This window comes from Mustela nivalis (genome assembly GCF_964662115.1).
Source record: "Mustela nivalis genome assembly, chromosome: 1".
NCBI classification, from domain to species: Eukaryota; Metazoa; Chordata; class Mammalia; order Carnivora; family Mustelidae; genus Mustela; species Mustela nivalis.
In genome coordinates, this window is record NC_139020.1 from 10,715,142 (window position 1) to 10,733,914 (window position 18,773).

The 18,773-nt window shown below is 44.6% G+C and overlaps 1 protein-coding gene across 14 annotated transcripts in view; it reads right to left on the bottom strand.

Moving 5' to 3' along the window:
• The window catches only part of ITSN1 (intersectin 1), a 223,017-nt gene that overhangs the window by 62,696 nt on the left and 141,548 nt on the right, over window positions 1-18,773 (bottom strand). For 8 of the 14 annotated variants that reach the window (XM_082723504.1, XM_082723503.1, XM_082723505.1 and 5 more), the window contains 4 exons: window positions 10,058-10,305; window positions 7,695-7,854; window positions 4,260-4,465; window positions 3,401-3,483 (listed from right to left, as the gene is read on the bottom strand). In XM_082723504.1, coding sequence (XP_082579630.1) covers window positions 3,401-3,483; window positions 4,260-4,465; window positions 7,695-7,854; window positions 10,058-10,305 — 697 coding nt within the window. Of the gene's footprint in view, window positions 1-3,400; window positions 3,484-4,259; window positions 4,466-5,065; window positions 5,489-7,694; window positions 7,855-10,057; window positions 10,306-17,232; window positions 17,248-18,773 lie in introns of those variants that run through there. The other 6 variants (XM_082723499.1, XM_082723506.1, XR_014309747.1 and 3 more) reach the window with 5 other exon arrangements.

Below are 18,773 nucleotides of genomic sequence, written 5' to 3' on the forward strand. Positions count from 1 at the left end.
TGGACGCCCGGACACACGGGCTCTTCTACCCACATCAGATACCGTAATTTCCACTTGAAGGGTACCAAGTCACAATTGTGGAGAAGTTTTAGATACAATATAACCTTTCTGTAAATTAAATAAGACACACTGTTCATTATTCAAGTGCCCGAGTGAAAACTTCTGCCCTTTTGTGCCATATACACGGATGGCGGGGAGCTGTTAAAACACAAAAACAAAGGATACACACGATTTAGTTAAAAACGGGCATCCATTTGTCTTTCAGGGGCACAGACAGGAAGCAGGGGCTGATAAAAGTAACGTCTCCTCAATCCCAGAAAATAGCAAACCTTTCTGAACAAGTTGAAAAGCAGTCTCGTTTTCTTACATTTTATTATTCACTTCTTGAAGGATGAGAACTAATGTTTTTTGTGGTCTTGCATGGGAAGGGTGTGCATTCCAGAGGAACGTTTTCTTTTTAACCGCAAAGAGCTGACTTTACTAAGGCTCGGAAAGCAAATCGTATTCTCTGGAATATCACTACACTAGGGCGGGATGAAAGATTTACAGAAAGATGAGCCTGGGTTTCTTGCTTCTACTTTTTCTCCATTTTATCCTAGGCTTTTGGGTATTTTTTTTTAAGTAGTTTAAAAAAAAAAAAAATCACCATTTACCTAGTCAGCAAGTACATTTTTCTGATGCATGATGTCTGCTACTGGCTAAAACTTCAGAGGGAGCCCTTAAATTCAGAGCCTAATGTTAATTAATGGGCAGAAATTTAGTATGGAAGAATCCTTTTGGCTCATTTTAAGAGCCTCTGCAGGGGGTACTAATGAAAGCTAAAACAAACACAAAAAACCACAAAGCCCCCTAATGCAAGCGCTAATGTGGGCAGCTCTGCATCGTGGGAGAGCCCTCCAAGGCTGCTGCGTAAGTAAGCCATGGTGGCAGTGACTGCTGGGGAGTGCGGAGCCCGCAGCAGACCCAAGGTCATCCAAGTATGCAGGGAGAACAGAAGCTTCTGAGTCTTGAGTCCTCCGCGCGGCTCAGGCTCACCTCCAGCTACAACTGGAAAACGGATTTCCCACACACGGAAATCAAAGTCTGGCGGTCTTGATAAGGGCATTTTTCTTTCATTACTATCTTCCTTTCCCCGGTTTCTCCGTCCTCTGACCCCTTCCTTCTGTGCTGCTGTCACGTGACCCTTAGCTCGAGTGCGGCCAGCTCAGACAGGGTCCTCGGTGGATTGGCAGACGGAGGCTTCTCCCAGTGATTCCTGCGCTGCAAAGTCACTTTCTCAAAAACGGATCCAAATGTTGAAGCTACTTTCAAAATGCTTCAGGAACTTCAGAGGCCTGAACTCTGGCTGAACCTAGGACTGCAGCCTGCGATACCAAGGAGACTAGAAAGACCGTGGCTTTGCTCGCCCCAGCGTGCACACAGGCATCTTGCAGGACGGGGTGGGGACTCCGTGAGAACGGGGACATGGGAGGAGGCCCCGCGGTGGCCCTCCCTCTGACCTCCCTGCGGAGACATTTACCACAGGGCACTGGCCATTCCCAAACCTACAGATCTATTCAATCTGGTGTATGGTTGACTTGAAATGTGATTGCCTTTAATGCAGTATAATAAGGGACTCATTAATATACGTCGACAGCTTTCCTCTGAACGTCAACTGCCAGGTTCTCCCACGGCCCCCTGGAAGGCCAGCCATCTCCCTCCTAGTGTTTCCTAATATTGCTGAATCACCTGGCGGTGGGTGTAATCAACGTCAGCGGGATGACAATCTCTGTTACCCGACTTTAAACGTGTGTGGTTCACCTGTGACCTCTGCGAGGCCAAAGGACAAGGCCTCCATACGTGTTTCCAAACCAATCAGCATTCATCGGAACCGTTCCTAGACGAGAGGGCCCGCTGTGCCGAGTGGCTCGCCGTCAACAATCCCGGAAACGAAGTAAGAAGGCAAGAGCGTCAGCGGACACTCACGGACCTCTCTCCTAAATGCCTGGCACAGCGGAGCTCCTAATCCTCAGCAGTAGCTCTCTACCCGAAGGGGCGTTCACTATGCCCACCTTCCAGATAAGGAGGCGAAGGCAGGCTCACGAGTATGTGGCTGGCAGGAGAGAGCCGGGTATAAGCTTCGTTGGATAAAATAAAGTGAATCTGGGCAGAACCATAAAATTTGCTTTATATAAAACTGACCACACACGGTGTGTTTAAAAAGCTTTTTGGTGCCTCGTTCTGCTAACATTAGTGGATAAAACACTCATTCAGATGACTGATGAAGCACATATAAACGGAACTCTGCTAATGTTCGTTTCAGTGGGAACGGCAAAGATCCAAAAAAATGCTGGATTTGCTTGGCAGCGATGAGGTCTCTACGGCTGTATTTATAAACTACAGACATTTCTGCTTCCAGAATCCTTTTAGAAAAGTAACTGTGTTACCGTTGAGACTGAAGGGCCACTGCACCTTAATCCTTGCTGTTTCCCCCCGGAAACAACTGTTTTCATAATTCTTTCACAACGCATGCTTTCCAAGGAATGCAACAACTTCATGATGGCGAAGAAACTAAATCAAACACACTATCTGCAGAGAATTTATCTGAGGAAGCCACGAAAACTTTGGACACAACCGGGTGGACCTCTGTCAGCGAGGAGCGCTGACCCGACATCTGGTGGAAAGCCGGGCAGCTTCAGGCAGCGGTCTTCAGTTCGATGAGAACGGCCACACCGAATGAAGAGAAGACTGGAGATTTTTACCACTGGAGCCCGGATTATGTGGGTTTTGTTCATTTTAAACCCCACACCGTGCATGGGCACGGGTGATCCTCAGAATTATTTCATGAAAACAAAGCCCAGGAAATCAAGCCATTAATTATTTGTGCCGTAAATACTCAAAATGACATTTTTAGGCCTGATGTGGTTATTTACCAGGAACCGAAAAACTAAGCTTCTCTGTTTCCTTTGAGGTCAGGGAGACGGCAGAAGTCGCCGGGACAGCTTTACTCGACTGTGTCATTACAGTTTGACAACAAAACGCTGATGTACAGATCAGAGGAGAACTGGCTCTACGAGGGGAAGCAATGGCCACGATTCGGCCACAGAGATGCTCCCCAAAATGGATCCCTAGTGACGCTGATGGGCCTCTTTTAACGGTCAAAGGGCTCGTGACCAAATATCATGACAAGATTCAGCGTTTATGGTCAATGTATCTGTTTCTGTTTTGAAAGTCTCTGTTTTGAAGTACTCTGCTTCGGGAAAGATCTAACTTCTCATTTTACCTCAGAGTGGGACACATCGGACGTCAATCAATGTAGTCAACTGTAGAATGAAATCCCATCTCATTTCAAATGTTCACTGCTCATATTCCGTGATCCCCAGGACCCTCCTAAGGAGCATAATTTGACTCGAGTTCTCACCTTCTCCAGAAACAGCTGGCTTGGCTGCTGGCGATGCTACTCTCTTCAGACTAGCGGGACTTTCTGAAGAACCAGAATCCATGCTGGAAGAGGTGGGAAAAGAAGGTACTTTAATTTTTATCTTCAAAGAAATGAATACAAATGACACTGATTTTTTTTTTTTTTTAAGCTGCTTAATGTTTAAAACTCTGCCCCACCTACAGCGGAAAGAAGCCCGCTTCGCTCGGTGAAAACACAGAATGTGCAACAGATACCAGATTCTGAGCTCGCATTCTTGCTTCTCAGTACTTGCTATGTGGGGTGAGCAGCCAATGTACTGCTCTATTTGCAAGCATGGAGGACAGGTGCTTGTCCACAATTTTTGCCATTTTTCTCTCCTTGACGCTCATAATTTGTTTTGAGCACCTACGTGATCACAATAATTGAACTACTACTTTTATGTTAAAAGAGCCATGCTCTAAGGCTCCTAACAAAAGAGAGAATTCGTTTTTTCCGTTATTTCCCCAAATGTTTTGAGCCTCTAAGTCTTCATGTGTATCTGGTGTAGTACGTGGTACTACACACGAAGAGAGGCAGTCTGCAACGAATCCACAAGAATGTTCCAGGTCTCAGAGTAGAATCCCCTCTTATAGAAGTCACTGAAAAACAAGATATGCAGCCTTCCACAACTGAAGCAAAGAAAAGATCACTTATTTGTCGGAGGCTGCCTTCTGCAGGCACAGCCCCTAACTTCCGTAGTTAGAGGATCCGGAAGACAAAATTATCCTGCAACCCCAACTGTGACGCTTAACCAGTGCAAGCAATACTTTAATGCCTAACATAGTTTTCATCTAACAGAAGCAGATAAACACAAAAATACCTTGTAGATTTCCTTATGGGCCCTGAAATGAGTTTCACGTAAGACTTGGGGAACCAACCCTTCTGACCTTGAACTTCTCCAAACCACCACATGTCTTGCTGTTCCAGGACGGTGATGACATCATTTTTGTTAAAATTTAAGTGGTTGTCTTTTTTGGCTCTCCAAGGATACAGCGCTTGGGCCTGTAGTCCCTCCACCTTCTCGCCCTTGTGTGGAAACACATAAAGGACCTCTCGTTACTCTGCGATCAGTTACCAGCTCCGGTGACATCAGCCCTGGCACCAACGCCCCTTTCCAGCCAGCGCACATGGGCGCATACACAGCCACGAAGGGCCCTGCTTCAGTGTAGCATGGGGGCCGGATACGTCCCTGTGTCATGGGAATCACTTCTTTTCAAACCAAGAGGTGAAAACCTGCCAGCCTACATTGTCTGGCCATCTCGAACACCCCCTCTAACCAAGCCAGGAGGTCATAATATGTTTTGTGGCACCTGGCCCTGTGCCTCTTCTGTCTGGTTCCACTTTAACCCCCAAGTGGCCCAGGGCACCCCTCCCGCATTTCCAAAAGCATATGGACATTTGGTGGAAGACCAATATGGGAGCAGAAACGGTATGGAATCTCAAAGGATAAGGGACTGATACTGAGTTCAGGTGGACACGGAAAAATATGCCCCATGTTGGACTGTGCTCGTTTTAGCTCCTTTTTAGAGACACGGGGCGTAAATGCCTCATGATCCCCTGTGAACGTCTACATGCCAACGTGATTTACAAAGAGGAATGAAATGCGATCTCTGGCTCCCCAAAATAATTTAGGTTAAAAGACTTTATTAACCACAAAGCACCATAAAAAAGGACAGTATGATATTCTCAGCAAAGACTTCACAATTAATGCAGGAGAAAGAGATACACACAATCACCCACAGCACTTGGCAGAATGAAATCTACCACCAATAGGCTCCAACTGTTCACTGCGGGGACACAGAGCAAAGAGGAAGGAATTCTGCCTGAGGGCAACAGGGACAATGTCCCAGAGGAGGCGGCACTGGAGTCGGGCCTCGAAGGGCGAGGAAGACTGTGCGAGCTCGGGCTTCGGAAGAAGGGCACTCCAGGCCGAGGGCACAGCACCGGCAAAGGCCTCGAGGCAGCGCACTGCAAAGGGTCCAGGAAGAGGAGCACAATCTTGGGGTGCGTGGAGCCTAGTTTCATGGAGGGGTGTAGAAGGAGATGTGGCTGGAAAGGCAGGGTGAGCCATTCATTATCTTTTTAAAAACCGTAACATAAAACCATTATAATATCTTAAGATAATACTAAAAAACAAGTCAACTTTCCATCATGTGTGAAAATGGACAGAAACAAAGGATAATGGCCAAAGACAGCTCATTCAGAACCAACATGTACTTGCCTTAGAAGTCATTTTCCTAGCGATGCTCGATGGTGAGCACTGATGCAGATCAAACACCCCAGCGGCCATGGGGCCCACGGCTCCACCCCCATCTTCCTGGGACCTCACCCTCTTAAACCTGCAATGTCCCTCCTCTCTTCCATCCCGGCTCCACACTCTTTCAAATCCCAGAGTCTCTGCCTCCCATTTTCCCTCCTTGGGTTCCCAGGAGCTTCCCGTGGCCACAGCCCGCTGGCTTGAGGCTGTTTTGCGCTGTCCAATCCTCCAGCAGCTTCCATCCGCCCCTCTGCCACGCCACTCCCGACTGGCTGAGTCCTCACCGGCGCCTCATGAATCCTTCCCCGGAGATGCCATCCCTGTGCCTGCCTTGTCCACCTTTCTGCAGGGACACAAATAACCTAGCCCAGGGCCAGCCGGACACAGCCTGGCCTCAGGGTTGGAACCCCATGTGTGTCACTTACTGATTTCGTGACTTTGCACCACTGTTTCCTCTCCCTAGGCCTTGGTTTCCACACTGTAACAGAAACACTTCCTCTAAAAGGTTAAGGAAGTGGAGTGAATCTATCCACAGCTTTGCTGGGAGTAATAATGATCACAGTAGCAGCTTTTCTTTTCCCTGCTGTTTCTAACCCCAGGCTGTCAAGTGTGGCTGCAGAGAGCAGAGACAAAGTGCAGGGACGACCGGTCACACGTTCGGGTTAAATCCAGCCCCGGAGTCCCTCACTCCTCTTGGCTGATTCTGCACACTCTGCAGCCCTCAGGGTCCGCTCCCGAAAGCGCGGCCCACGGTCCCCTCTGAACTTTTTCTCCTTTACCTTCCTCCAGTCTCTCCTCACCCTCCGTCTCCCAGAAGACGAATGCTGTCTTTCTGCGCCCCGCACACGGTTCCCACCCTCCACCATGAAGTTCTCAGTGCCTGACTCGGTGGCCCCTTCTCCCCGGTGCCCTCCCTCTGCTCTGCTCCTGTGACTTCGGGGTCACAAACCTCTCCACTCGCTCTTTGCTTCCCCAGCCCTTCGCAATCGGTTTCTCTTATCCCTTCCCAAGTCACAGGTACGCTCTTCTTGCCACACTGACTGCTCTCTGCCCTGTCACCAACCCCCTTTCTGCAAACAGCAGAGCTGGGACAGAAGCAAAGGGAAGGAACCCCTCTGGGTGGGAGCTCCTCTTCCTCTCCCAGGTCGGAGGACACACAAACACACACACACACCCCTTCTGAAGATCTCACCCATGGCCTCAGAGCTGATCCACGTTCCCACTGCCTGTCAGATGGGCCCGCGTGGTGCCCCACGTTCACCTTAAACTGAACACATCTACAACCCGGATTCTCCTTCCCACTAGAAATCATTTTCTCTTGTGCCCCCATTTCTCTGAGGTCAAATCCTTGGCTCAATCCGTGACCGCTTTCCTTTCCTTTGGCTCCAAGAGGCCAAAGGACTCCGTCCTGCTTAATGGTCGCTGCTGCCCCAAGTCCTCTGCCTGTCCCACCCCAGGAAGCTGCTCCAGGTCAGACACTGTCCCCCACTCCCAACTGCCTGCCAGATGGGCATCTGCTCTGTTTGATTACCTGCAGACATTCCCTTCCTTTAACTTTACTATAGTACGTCAACCGCTGCTTTAGTATATGGAGTAGTAATATTCAGAACAACTACTTTATCCCGCTCACCTATAGTCAACCAATCTTTTCCGATATATACTCACTGGTCTCCCCAGATCGACTGGCCCAAGCTTTTCCTGAAACCCACTGTCCTACTTACTCTCCTCACAGTATCCGCCGGCTGATAGGCCAGCCCGCTCCTCTACCGAATAAAATCAAGATGCTGTTCAAACACCCCTTCCTGTCAACCTGTGCAGGAGATTACCCCTCTTGGGAACTCTCCAGACTCCCTTAACGCTATTGAGAAAACATGAACCAAATTCACACTGCCACCTGACCCGGATACGTAGAAATAACACTGTCCAGATGCACTGGCCGAATGTGCTGGTACTGGGTCCAGCAGGCCAGGACTTCACACTTCCGCCGACTGCCCTTACCTGGCCCAAAACAGGAGACGGAGACGAGCCAGTGGCCGTGGCTGGAGTAAATGCTGATCTCTGCCTTAGCTGGCCGGCACTTGGGACAGTGAGTGAGGGCTGGGCGGCCCACGCGTCCCAGTTGTCTGTCTCTGGCTTCTCGTTCGTGCTGGTGGGCCACCTGGAAGGAAACATAGGCCACCATGAGAAGCAAGTTCTTCCTACACGCCCGGTTCTCACCCACGGCAGACAGAGACCCACTGCATTTATGGGGCTTTCTAAATTCACAAACAAGACAGGGTGGAAAGAGGTTCCGACTCGGGGTTCAAGTCCGAGCTTCACGCCCTAGTGATGAGCCTCAGGCAAATGACAGCATCTCTCTGAATCTTCAGTCCCTCGTTGATAAAATGGGAACAATATTCTGCCACTTTGTCATTTGTAAAAACAACAGTACAGCCAGCAAAAAAGAAGTTAGACAGCACCGGTGAAAACAGGCCAGCTTGGCAGCTGGCACTTAATGCTCTCTGTCCCCTCCAACTCACAGCAAAATCCAGGTCACATGTCTGGCCACCAGGGTAATGACAACTGGGATCCTTATAGCTACCAGGCATGCTGGATCTCAGGGACGGCTTTAATATTGTGATTTGTATAATGTTAAATAAATATATCTGTGCGAGCGCAAATCCAAACACAATTTACTCTTCACGTCTTTGAGACACAAACACATTGGAAAATCAAAATAATTCCGTTGAGGGGTGCCAGGATGGCTCAGTCAGTTAAGGGTCCGACTCTTGATTTCGGCTCAGGTCATGGTCTCACAGCCATGGGATGGAGCCCCATGCTGGGCTCTGGGCTGGGGATGGAGCCTGCTTATGGAGCTGGGCTAGGGATGGAGCTCTGCCCCTTTCTGTCTGTCTGTCTCTATTAAAAACTAAAAAATAATTCCTTTGTGAGACTGCAGATCCTGATTCTGGGTTTGGAAAATAAGACACCCATAATAATAGCAGGAGAAGTACACACCACTCATGTATCGCAGGAGAGAGTCACAATGACTGGACCACAGCAAAATGAAATCTTAGAAAACAAAGTATTTGTCTTCTATGTTAGTCTTCATTTTAAAAAAGGGTCAGAACTTGGGGCGCCTGGGTGGCTCAGTGGGTTAAAGCCTCTGCCTTCAGCTCAGGTCATGATCCTAGGGTCCTGGGATTGAGCCCCACATGGGGCTCTCTGCTCAGCAGGGAGCCTGCTTCCTCCTCTCTCTCTCTCTCTGCCTGCCTCTCTGCCTACTTGTGATCTCTGTCAAATAAATAAAATCTTTAAAAAAATAACAATTAAAAAGGCAGACTACTTTTCAGCAGAGGCTAGATAGGGAGGACCTTTCTTAGCATCTGCAACCTTTTGTATGAGAATAAGAGTATGAAAAACTTGCTGTTCCTTCCATCATTCCCTCCACTTTCTCTGCCCGTGGTCACCACACTTTTCTCCCGTCTGAGCCGTCTGATCTTTCTCTAGCTTTATGTCTTGACTCCTGGCCTTCCATCTGTTTCTTTTCAAAGATGATTAGACTTAGAAAAAAAAAAAATTAAGTAAGCTACTTCTTACTCAAATCAATCCTGCTTGACTGCTTGTCTAAAACACTTTTACAGGATGCCTGGGTGGCTCAGTTGGTTACGCGTCTGCTTCCAGCTCGGGTCATGATCTCAGGGTCCTTGGATGGAGCCCTGCGTCAGGCTCCCTGCTCATGAGTCTGCTGTTTCTCCCTGCTGCTCTGCCTACTTGTGCTATCTCCCTGTCAATAAATAAAATATTTTTTAAAAAGAGTAAAAAATAAATATTATTCGACAACTGCACACATAGATGACGGTCCTCTATATGTAAGCGTGGACAGCAGTTTCCTCCATCATTTCAAACCTCTGCTTACACGCAGTTTCTAAGGCCATTTCCCAATGACCCAGGGCACCGCCCGACACGTGTGTACCAGCCCGATGACAGAGAACAGAGCAAAGCTTTGGAGGAAACAGCTTTCTATCCTGTTTAAAACCATGTGACAATTCAATTTCTGTTTCTAACCAGCAAAAAAAAAGCTGGTTACAGGCAGGAAATGACTCTGTGCTGACCACCCTGGGTGTCAGATTAGGAAATGGCATTTCTCCGTTCCTTCCCCCCGAAGGAGAGCTGCAGACCAGCTCCGAGCGTGGTGAGACGAGCGGCCTGATGTCGCGTGTGCCCGGACGGCTCACTGCGGGGCGCCGACCGCATCACACCCAGTCCACGAGCAGAGGGATCGGGGAACGGGGTGACGGAATAAGCCCGCTCCTCTGCGCAGAAGTAGAGCCCCAAACCGTGACAACAATGGAAAGAAGACTGAGCGAGCCTACACGTACGTGGAGCTGAAGTCAGCCCAGTTGTTGGGGGTCGTGGAGGGCTCCGGAGCGGTCACTGCCACAGGAGCTGGGGGCTCGCGCACGGCCAGCGCGGGGGTGGGGGCGGAGGTCGGGTCAGGCCCGGGTTTGACTGGAGCGGGAACCTCGTTTTCTGGGATTTTCTCTGCATAGTTTGCAGGGAACCATCCTGTCTTTCCTTTTAGTTCTCCTCCAAGCCAGCCCGGTTCTCCAGTTTGGCTCTCATCCACCTGCAGGAAAAGTCACAAAGTTTAACCGCCCTGAAGCTCAATCAGCCCCTGAACACACCAGGCGCTCTCCCGGGACCAGGGACCAAGCCCCAAGCCTCCCACCCCAGCGGACGGACACACCGCACGGATGCCTCCTCACCCTCTTATCCTCTCTATGTCTGGGAAAACAGTCTCTAAACATTAACTCTGAACAAACAGTATGTGCTGTGATGCAAGTTCTCCTTCTTTCTGCCTTTTTCTTTCTTTTTTTTAAAATGCCCTCCCCACTTTCCTAGCAATGGCAGTTATGATAAAGTGACTCAAGCCCTCAGGCACATAGTTGAAATTCTTAGTTACCCTGAATTGGAAAGTGATGTGACCGACTTCATCACCCGGCAGGTCATGGAATTATTAAGAAATAATTTGACTTGGGCTTATGATTTAAAGCTGAAGCCAAAGGGTGCCATCAACATTAACCGGTACTCTAAAAATCTCTTAATAACTAAGTGGTATCTGTTGAGTACAACGATGAGAAAGATGAAAACACCATCTTAGAGATCTTAGATTTCTTCCACGGGAAGAAAAGATGCTGTTAACCCACCTAAAAGCTCTTTAATTTCCTCATCATATATCTAATTTATTGAATACGAGTTTATTCATGGCAACAGCCAATTTTATTAAGATCCTGTGTTTTTCTTTTATATAAGTTTAATGTCATAAAAGTGCACGTGAGAATACAGAATTCTGCTGTTTAAAACTCTGACAGATGTTATTTTATCAAGTGCTTTTAATGTTTGCATTTTAATTCTAACCTAAAAGGATCCTTCCCAATCACCAGGATGGTTCTACCTATCTTTATGAGTTACCCCCACTATTTTATGAGCAACAGGAGAATGACTTTAGAGGAAAATTAGGCTCACTGTTAGAAAACTGTTTTCATTACTGTATCAAATAAAGGTCTATCAAAGATCTTATCTTATTTTTCTCCCTTATTATATACTGTCCGAGGAGGTAAAACATTGGATACTTCAAAAGACATTAATGTTGCTTTTGAGAAATCATAGAAATGAGTAGGCAGGATCTTAACAATGATTTTGGAAAAACAGAAAAAATACCAGTCTTCTAACTCATGCAAATACACAGGAAAAATAAATAAGTAAATAAAAAAAAATAAAGCCCCAAACTACAAAACCAAACATCTACCACCTGTATTCAGTGCAGAGTCGGTGCAACGTTTATTAGCATACTTGAATTTTAAACATGCTTGGGATGGGCCAGAAAAAGTCGAATTACATAGCTTACAACTTAGCTCTACAATTTACCTATAAAACTTCCAGTGAGCAGGAGATGCTGGCACTCTGTTCCACCTTAAGGAACCCTTACTGTCTGGGGTAAAAGCAATTTTTTAAAACTGAGCACGTTCCAAGGATTTCCCCAAGATAAAGAGCAATACTGCTTCGGAGGTTCTATTTTTGGCTTTACAGTTCTGATAGTCTTGCTAACGCTTACATCAGATGTGAACACATTAGCCACTTCTCATTCAAGTCCCCCGCACTGTTTTGTGCTACGTTTCTTTTTCAGGGCAGCCCCAACTGTTTCTCTAGATGAAGATTTGAGATGACATTTTTTTTCCCCCACTTGGATTTTATGTGAAAAGCAAATGGCTAAACGCCTTTCCTTCTTCATTTATATTTATTGGTGATATTATGACATACTTAAAACATCGCCACAGCTCTGCAATGGAAACAGCTGTTTCGAGGCCAGATTGTGCTGGGGAATCCCCCAACTCCTGGGCAGGTTCAACAATAGTCAAGCTCCCAACCCCCTCCACCTCTCGTTCTAAGACCAAGGTGCTGTCAGGCAGGAGTGAGTGAGGAAGGAACGAGAGCCTGACACAGGGACTTAGCCTCAGACGGCGAAGGGTAATGGTTAAGAGAAGAGCTCTGCTGTTAGATTACCCCAATTTCAACACTGGTTCTACCATTTATTAACCAGGTGACTATGGGCAACTATCTCTTGGTGTCTCAAGTTCATCTGTCACATGGAGATAGCAGTACCTGTATCATTATGGTGCCTATGAGAATTGTGAAATATTGAAAATGCTGCTTGGCATGTGAGAAGTGTTTAATGATAGAGTTTTAAAAGCCAGAATTCTCCCTTTGTCCCGCTCTCAGCCTGTACTGAAGCTCTCCTTTGGGCTTCGGTCCCATTCTAAGAGCCTAGTCTTTACCTTCACTGTAGGGAACCATCCCTGGTTTTCTGTACGGGGCACTCTCTGCTCTAGGAACTTGCCTGGAACCCCAGGCCCTCTCGGTTTGCCTTTTTGCCAGCAGCAACCCTTTAGGGGCTGGAGTTCAATCCTGGATCATGGCCCGTCTGGAACTGCTACTCATCTGTCCAAGCAGTAGGACCTTCTCAAAGGTCTGCTGCTTTACTCAATTATATTCTGTGTGTTACTGTCATTCCCTTGACACAAAAAGTCTTATCTGCTTCACAGGACTTTTAGGACCGACATCAGGAATTGGATGTGAAGTCCCATGGGCAGGTCTAGCTTATACCCCAAGTAGCTGATCACACCCAGCCCTGTTCTGTTCTGCATACTTAGGAAGCAGACATGGTGCCACATCAGCCTTTTATCTGTGCCAACAAGAGTTCCCCCATCCTTCAGGGTAACGATGAGATCAGTTTTTCCCTTTTAACCAAGGAAATACACCGGTCAACTTTGACAGAACAATAGTTTTAATTAGCCTAATTTGTTTTTAAAGGAATCCATCAATTTTAATGTATAACTTAATTTTAAGATTCAGAGGATATAAGAAAAATTCACTCTGAACATTAAATTAACTACTCAGAAAAAGCACAATGGTTCTCATATGAAAAGGATTAGTATTTCTTCCTGGATTTGGGAAACTCAACCCAAAATGCCAACCCAATGGTGGAAAAACAGTACATACGATTAGAACAGAGCAAGAGTTAGGCATACAGATTTTGCAACAGGGCTGGTTGTAATGTGGAGTTAAATGGACATCAAGTAGATACATCTACTGGGGGCTCTAAGTCAGGGCGATCGGAAATAGTAACATGACTGGTCTTAATACACTTTCTCTTAAGCTGCCCCACTGTAACACCTCAAAGCATTTGGGGTCATTCTAGTGGAACATCATCAAAAAGGGAAACACAACCCCAGATAACTGCGAACATATCTTGAATGTTACCGATCTATTCTACAAGATGTTAATATCCACTGTTTGCAGCAGGGGTTGGATTCAACAGTCAAATGCACACAGCTATGAGGTTCAAGTACATATGGCTGAAGCCCAATACTACTGTCTCTTTTCTCAACGTTTATATGCTTCGTGGCTGCAGATTCATCAGGCAGCATATTTCTGAAATCTCTGACCTTGTTGCAAAGTAGGGAAAGAGAAAGTCCCTCTCCCTTCGCAAGCAGGACACAGAAGGACAGCAAGGAGATGTAAACTGTGCCGACTCAGAGCAGCTGGTGGGGCTGCCTGGGATGTGCCGAGCAGCACGGGGAGCAGCAAATGGTTCCTGCATTTGCCAGCCTGGAAATACACAGTCTTCCCAAAACTTTCGGGTTAGAGTATTAAAATTGGGGGTACCTGGGTGGCTCAGTGAGTTAAAGCCTCTGTCTTTGGCTCAGGTCATGATCCCAGGGTCCTGGGATGGAGCCCCACAACAGGCTCTCTGCTCAGTGGGGAGCCTGCTCCTCTCTCTCTCTGCCTGCCTCTCTGCCTACTTGTGATCTCTTGTCAAATTGAAAAAAAAAAAAAAAAAAAAAAAAAAGGAATATTAAAATTGTTTTCTGAAGCTCTAATTTAGAGGTCATCAGATCTTTCTTCTGTAGGAACTACTTAACTCTGCCCTTGCAACACAAAAGCAGCTGAGGGTAATATGCAAATGAGCGGGTCCAGCTGTGTTCCAATAAAACTTTATTATGAAACAGGCAGGGGGCCGCATTTGGCCCACTCCTGGAATCGGGAGTGGAATCATCCCTCCAAACAGTGATGATACAATGGCCAATTGTTACTAAACAAGCCAACCTCAGATGTAAAGGTTATGGAAGTCGAAGGAAGGCAGGAAAGAAAAGATACTATTATTTTTAAAAATCTCCCTCAAGAGAAAACAAGGAAAAACAGTGAGTTTAATGTTACAGAAATAAGACCAAATTAAAAGATAATCTTCAGAATGAACTCGACTGGTTGATGGCTGACAACCACTAAAGAAGTATCCTTTTTGGGGATATTTCTAAGAGGGTATGTTTCAGAAATGACTGAGAATTAGTCTTGACAGGAAAAATGCATTAGATTAGAGTGGTGGTTCCCAAAAGTGACAGTCAGCCTAACAGAACCACCTGGAGGAGATTCTGAATCCTGTATACAGAGTAAAGTTCCCAGAGTCTCTGGCGGTGAGCTCTGGAATGCTTACTTCTAAGCTTCCTTACCAGTTCTAATGTCCTCCTCAGCCCTACACCACCCAGACCTGCTGAGTTATCATCAGCCTGTGCCCTTAAGACAAAGGTCAACAAAAGGGCAGTGAGCAAAGGCCTTCTAAATTTTTTTTTTTAAAGTAGGCTCTACACCCAACATGGGGCTTGAACTCATGACCCTGAGATCGAGAGTTGCATGTTCTCCCAACTGAGCCAGCCAAGAGCCCCTCTTCTAATTTCTAATGCTATTCCAATACATCACGGATGTCAAATTTGATCTATTTGCCCTCCAAGTACCAGGACCTCCGGATCAGAAGACAGGCCATCAGTGTTCACAGTATCTAAGTTCTAGCTGTCAAACTCAAGGTCAAATTAGGAAGATTCCATTAGGAAGTTCTTCCCTGAGCACATCAGTCCATTCTGATTCCTTTCCTCTTTCCTAGCAGAGCTAGCAAGCATTCACTGAGAACTTCATCAAATACTGGCTTTTTCCCAACTTTTCTATGAAGATTTTAAACATATGAATGGTAGACATCATCTTATATTTCTTTCTATTATAAACAATATTTAGAACAGGACGACAGACAAGATACCACTTTAGTTTTTTAGTCAACTGTGGAAAAAAATATTTTTGGAGAAAACTGGACTGACAGTTAAGATTTTTTAAAACCTCCCTCCAAGATTGCCGACATTAAAAAAGGAAAGGTTAGACTTCTGAAATCTAACAGGATAGTCAACTAATTTATAGTTTGAGAAATCAAAGAATCTGATGATTATGCCCACAAAAATAAGTTAAATACTGATTAGTCAAGCAAGAGATTGATAATAATGTTCTAATACGTATTTTCATGATCATGTTTCTTAACCTCAAACTTCAGGGAATAAAAAAATTGTTACTATCACATGTCAGTTTCCATGTTTTTATTTTGTGCTGATCCTTAACCTCACGAAGACAATACAGTTGGATGCCATCTGGGGTATAATGCTGCACTGTGCAGTAGAAGACACGGCTGCTGTCCCCTCAGCAAACCAGTAAATTATGTCTAGCTGTGTAATTTCATCCTTCATGACATATTTGGGACGTCTGAGATAAAGCAAACACCATTCCCGACCTGGGTACTCCTCCTCTATTATACTTGTCAAAGCTGGATTTATTTTCAGTGTTCCATTAAAAATTACAAATTACCCACTGCAGCGTCATCCTCTAAAAATTACAAATGTTAGTATGTTTGTAAATATGAAAATAATATAAAAGTACAAAAAATTAAACAGAAAGCCCCTTCTTTACCGCCAAGCAGTAGCCAATGTTCACAGTTTCAGGCTTGTATTTCAAGAATTGAACCACACACACACAGAAACATTCACATATATACACACACACAGATTTTTATTTAACCAAAATGCAATTATACTGTTCATATTCTTTTGTTTTTGTTGTTTTATTTACTGGCGAGCTTATCTGTATATGTAGATTATGTAATTTTTTTTCACATCTTAAATCTTCCTGCTTAGCTGTATCATAATTTATCTAAACCACTCTCTTACTTATATGGACCTATTCCTTTTTTGCTTTTACCAACAACACTGCAGTGAACATTTGTCTACCCATGTATTTGTGCATGTGCCGAAAAACCGTCTAGAGGAGGGAGAATAGCAGAATTTCTGGGTGAAGGGGAATGAGAATTTTAAATCTGAACGGGTATTACCAAACTGCTTTTCAAATAGCTTAGTCAACTCATACAACCATGCTGACAGCGTGTATTTCATCTAGTTTCCTGCACTCTCGACAGAGCTGGCTATTATGAAACCTCTAAACTTGCTCAGGTGGGAAATGAAAAATGCTATCTGCTTTTTCTTTTTTAACTTGCATTTCCTGATGCAATGAGGAAATGAGATAAAGACTTTCTGTGTATTTTTAAAATCAATATACTCTTCTTCATGTGTGAATATCTCTTCATATCCTTGGACAAGTTTTGTAAGTTTTGGGTTTCTTTCGTATTAATTTTTAGTCTTTATATAATGTGGATGTATTTTGCAATATGCAAGTTTTAATTTTTTTATATTGTCAAAACTGCCCATTTTTACCATTTATGGCTTCTGGTTTTAACTCAGAGAGGTATTTTGTTGCCAGGAAATTATTCCCATATTCTCCTTAAAAAAAAAAATTTTTTTTTAAAGAAATTTAACTTTTAAATTTAAACTACCTGGAACTTATTTTTGTCTGTAGCCTGAGATGGAGACTTAACCTTATAATTTGCCAAATACACAGCCTTCAGGTTAGTCCTCAAACAGAATCTAGTGAAGAGAAATTCAGTACACAAACTTTTATACCTCCTTTTTTTTTTGTAAAGCAAAACCTACTACACAAACTTAAAACATATTTGTACCACCACGACAACACCCAAAGATATGTGTACTTACACATTACATAGAATTAAAGTGATTTAAAAGAAGAAAACATTTAATAAGATGCAGACTTCCTGACAGTTACACAGACTTACCCATTCCCCTTTAACCTCCACCAGGAAAGCAAAGGTTTGAAAGCAAGGCAAAATATGTTTAATGAAATGTTAGCACATCTAAATTCTATTCATCTAGTCAAGCTGGTGGTTAGCCAACTTGAGGAAAAATATCCGTGTAATAAGACTATGTTTCCAAAATATAGCAACATTTTCTCATTAAAGTACAAATCATCTAGAGCACTTCCTTACTGTAACATCTGTAACACTTCCTGATCTCAAGAAGTGAGCGCCCTACTTTTCTGTACCTTGTGTTGTAACAAAATCCAGTTTCAAAAACCTAAGGCTCTTTTTTTGTTTTAGTGTAAAGAAACAACTTTGTAACGAGGCCCTCTCTGATGTCACATTGTCCTTTCATAAGGTTTACAGTCTTAGTATGGTATTTTTATATATTTTAACAATTCGTAGGCTTTATTTTATTTAATTAATTTTTTCCCCCCAATTCGTAGGCTTTAAAAGCTGCACCATTTCAAAGACAAGGCAGCACGAGTAAAGCTGCTTCGGACTAAGAAAACACAGCGTGGGAAAGAGTCAGGGCTGAACAAGATGCTTGCGACGCCGTCCATGTGCTCAGAGCGCCCTGCCCACGCCACAGAACCTAGCAGTAATTTCTGTAACAAGTGAGTGATGCTGCCACTCAGGCCTTCACACAAGTCCATGATAATTTGAGAAAAAAAAACTGTCAGAAATGAAGGGGAGATAGGACTAAGATCTCTGAAGACCAAACACACTGTTCTTTCTATATATTTTGGCTCAGGAAGGATCACAGGGTCCCCACTCAGAGGTCTGATGTATACATGCAAGATGAACGTGTGAGTAACAGTGCAATGACCTGGGCGTTACCCTTCAACTTCAAAGACACCTACTACTGGCACCACAAGCCCGTCTTTCTCCATCGGCATTCTTTTGCAATCTGGAACCATCCTCATCTTTAAACAAACAAAAAATGCCAACAGTAATGCAAAGTTTGATCGCTTTTGTGGCTCTTACTTCTGAGGCTATGAACCAGATGGAAGAACTATTGTTTTCTTGCAGAAAATAATTTAGGTCAACCACGTGGCTTTACTATTTCTCAAACTGGTACTATCGTCTCAGTTACAATCACACGATTCAATTTAACTATTAGTATAATTCAAGGAAATGAACTATGACAAAGCAAAATTCTGAACTCTTTCATGTGCTTATTTATGGGGTAAGACGGCAGATTAACGGTATGTGATTCATGACTCCTCACACAATTCGAAGATCTCACAATTAAAGGGGCAAAAAGATGCACTGATCTAAAGATACAAAAGTTCTCACTGGCAATTGTGAAGGTGATGATAAAGCATTTTGCATTTAGAACTATTTCTTAAAGACTATTCATAGTATTTAAGTAGGAATCTCAACTCTGAAATTATCAGACTTTTACAGATTTAAAAACACGCTAAGGCTGTGATAAGAACCCATTTTCTTTAACACCTCTATTCAAGTGATGCTAGGATACATTTCTACACATCATCTTTCGTTCTAATAGGAAAGGA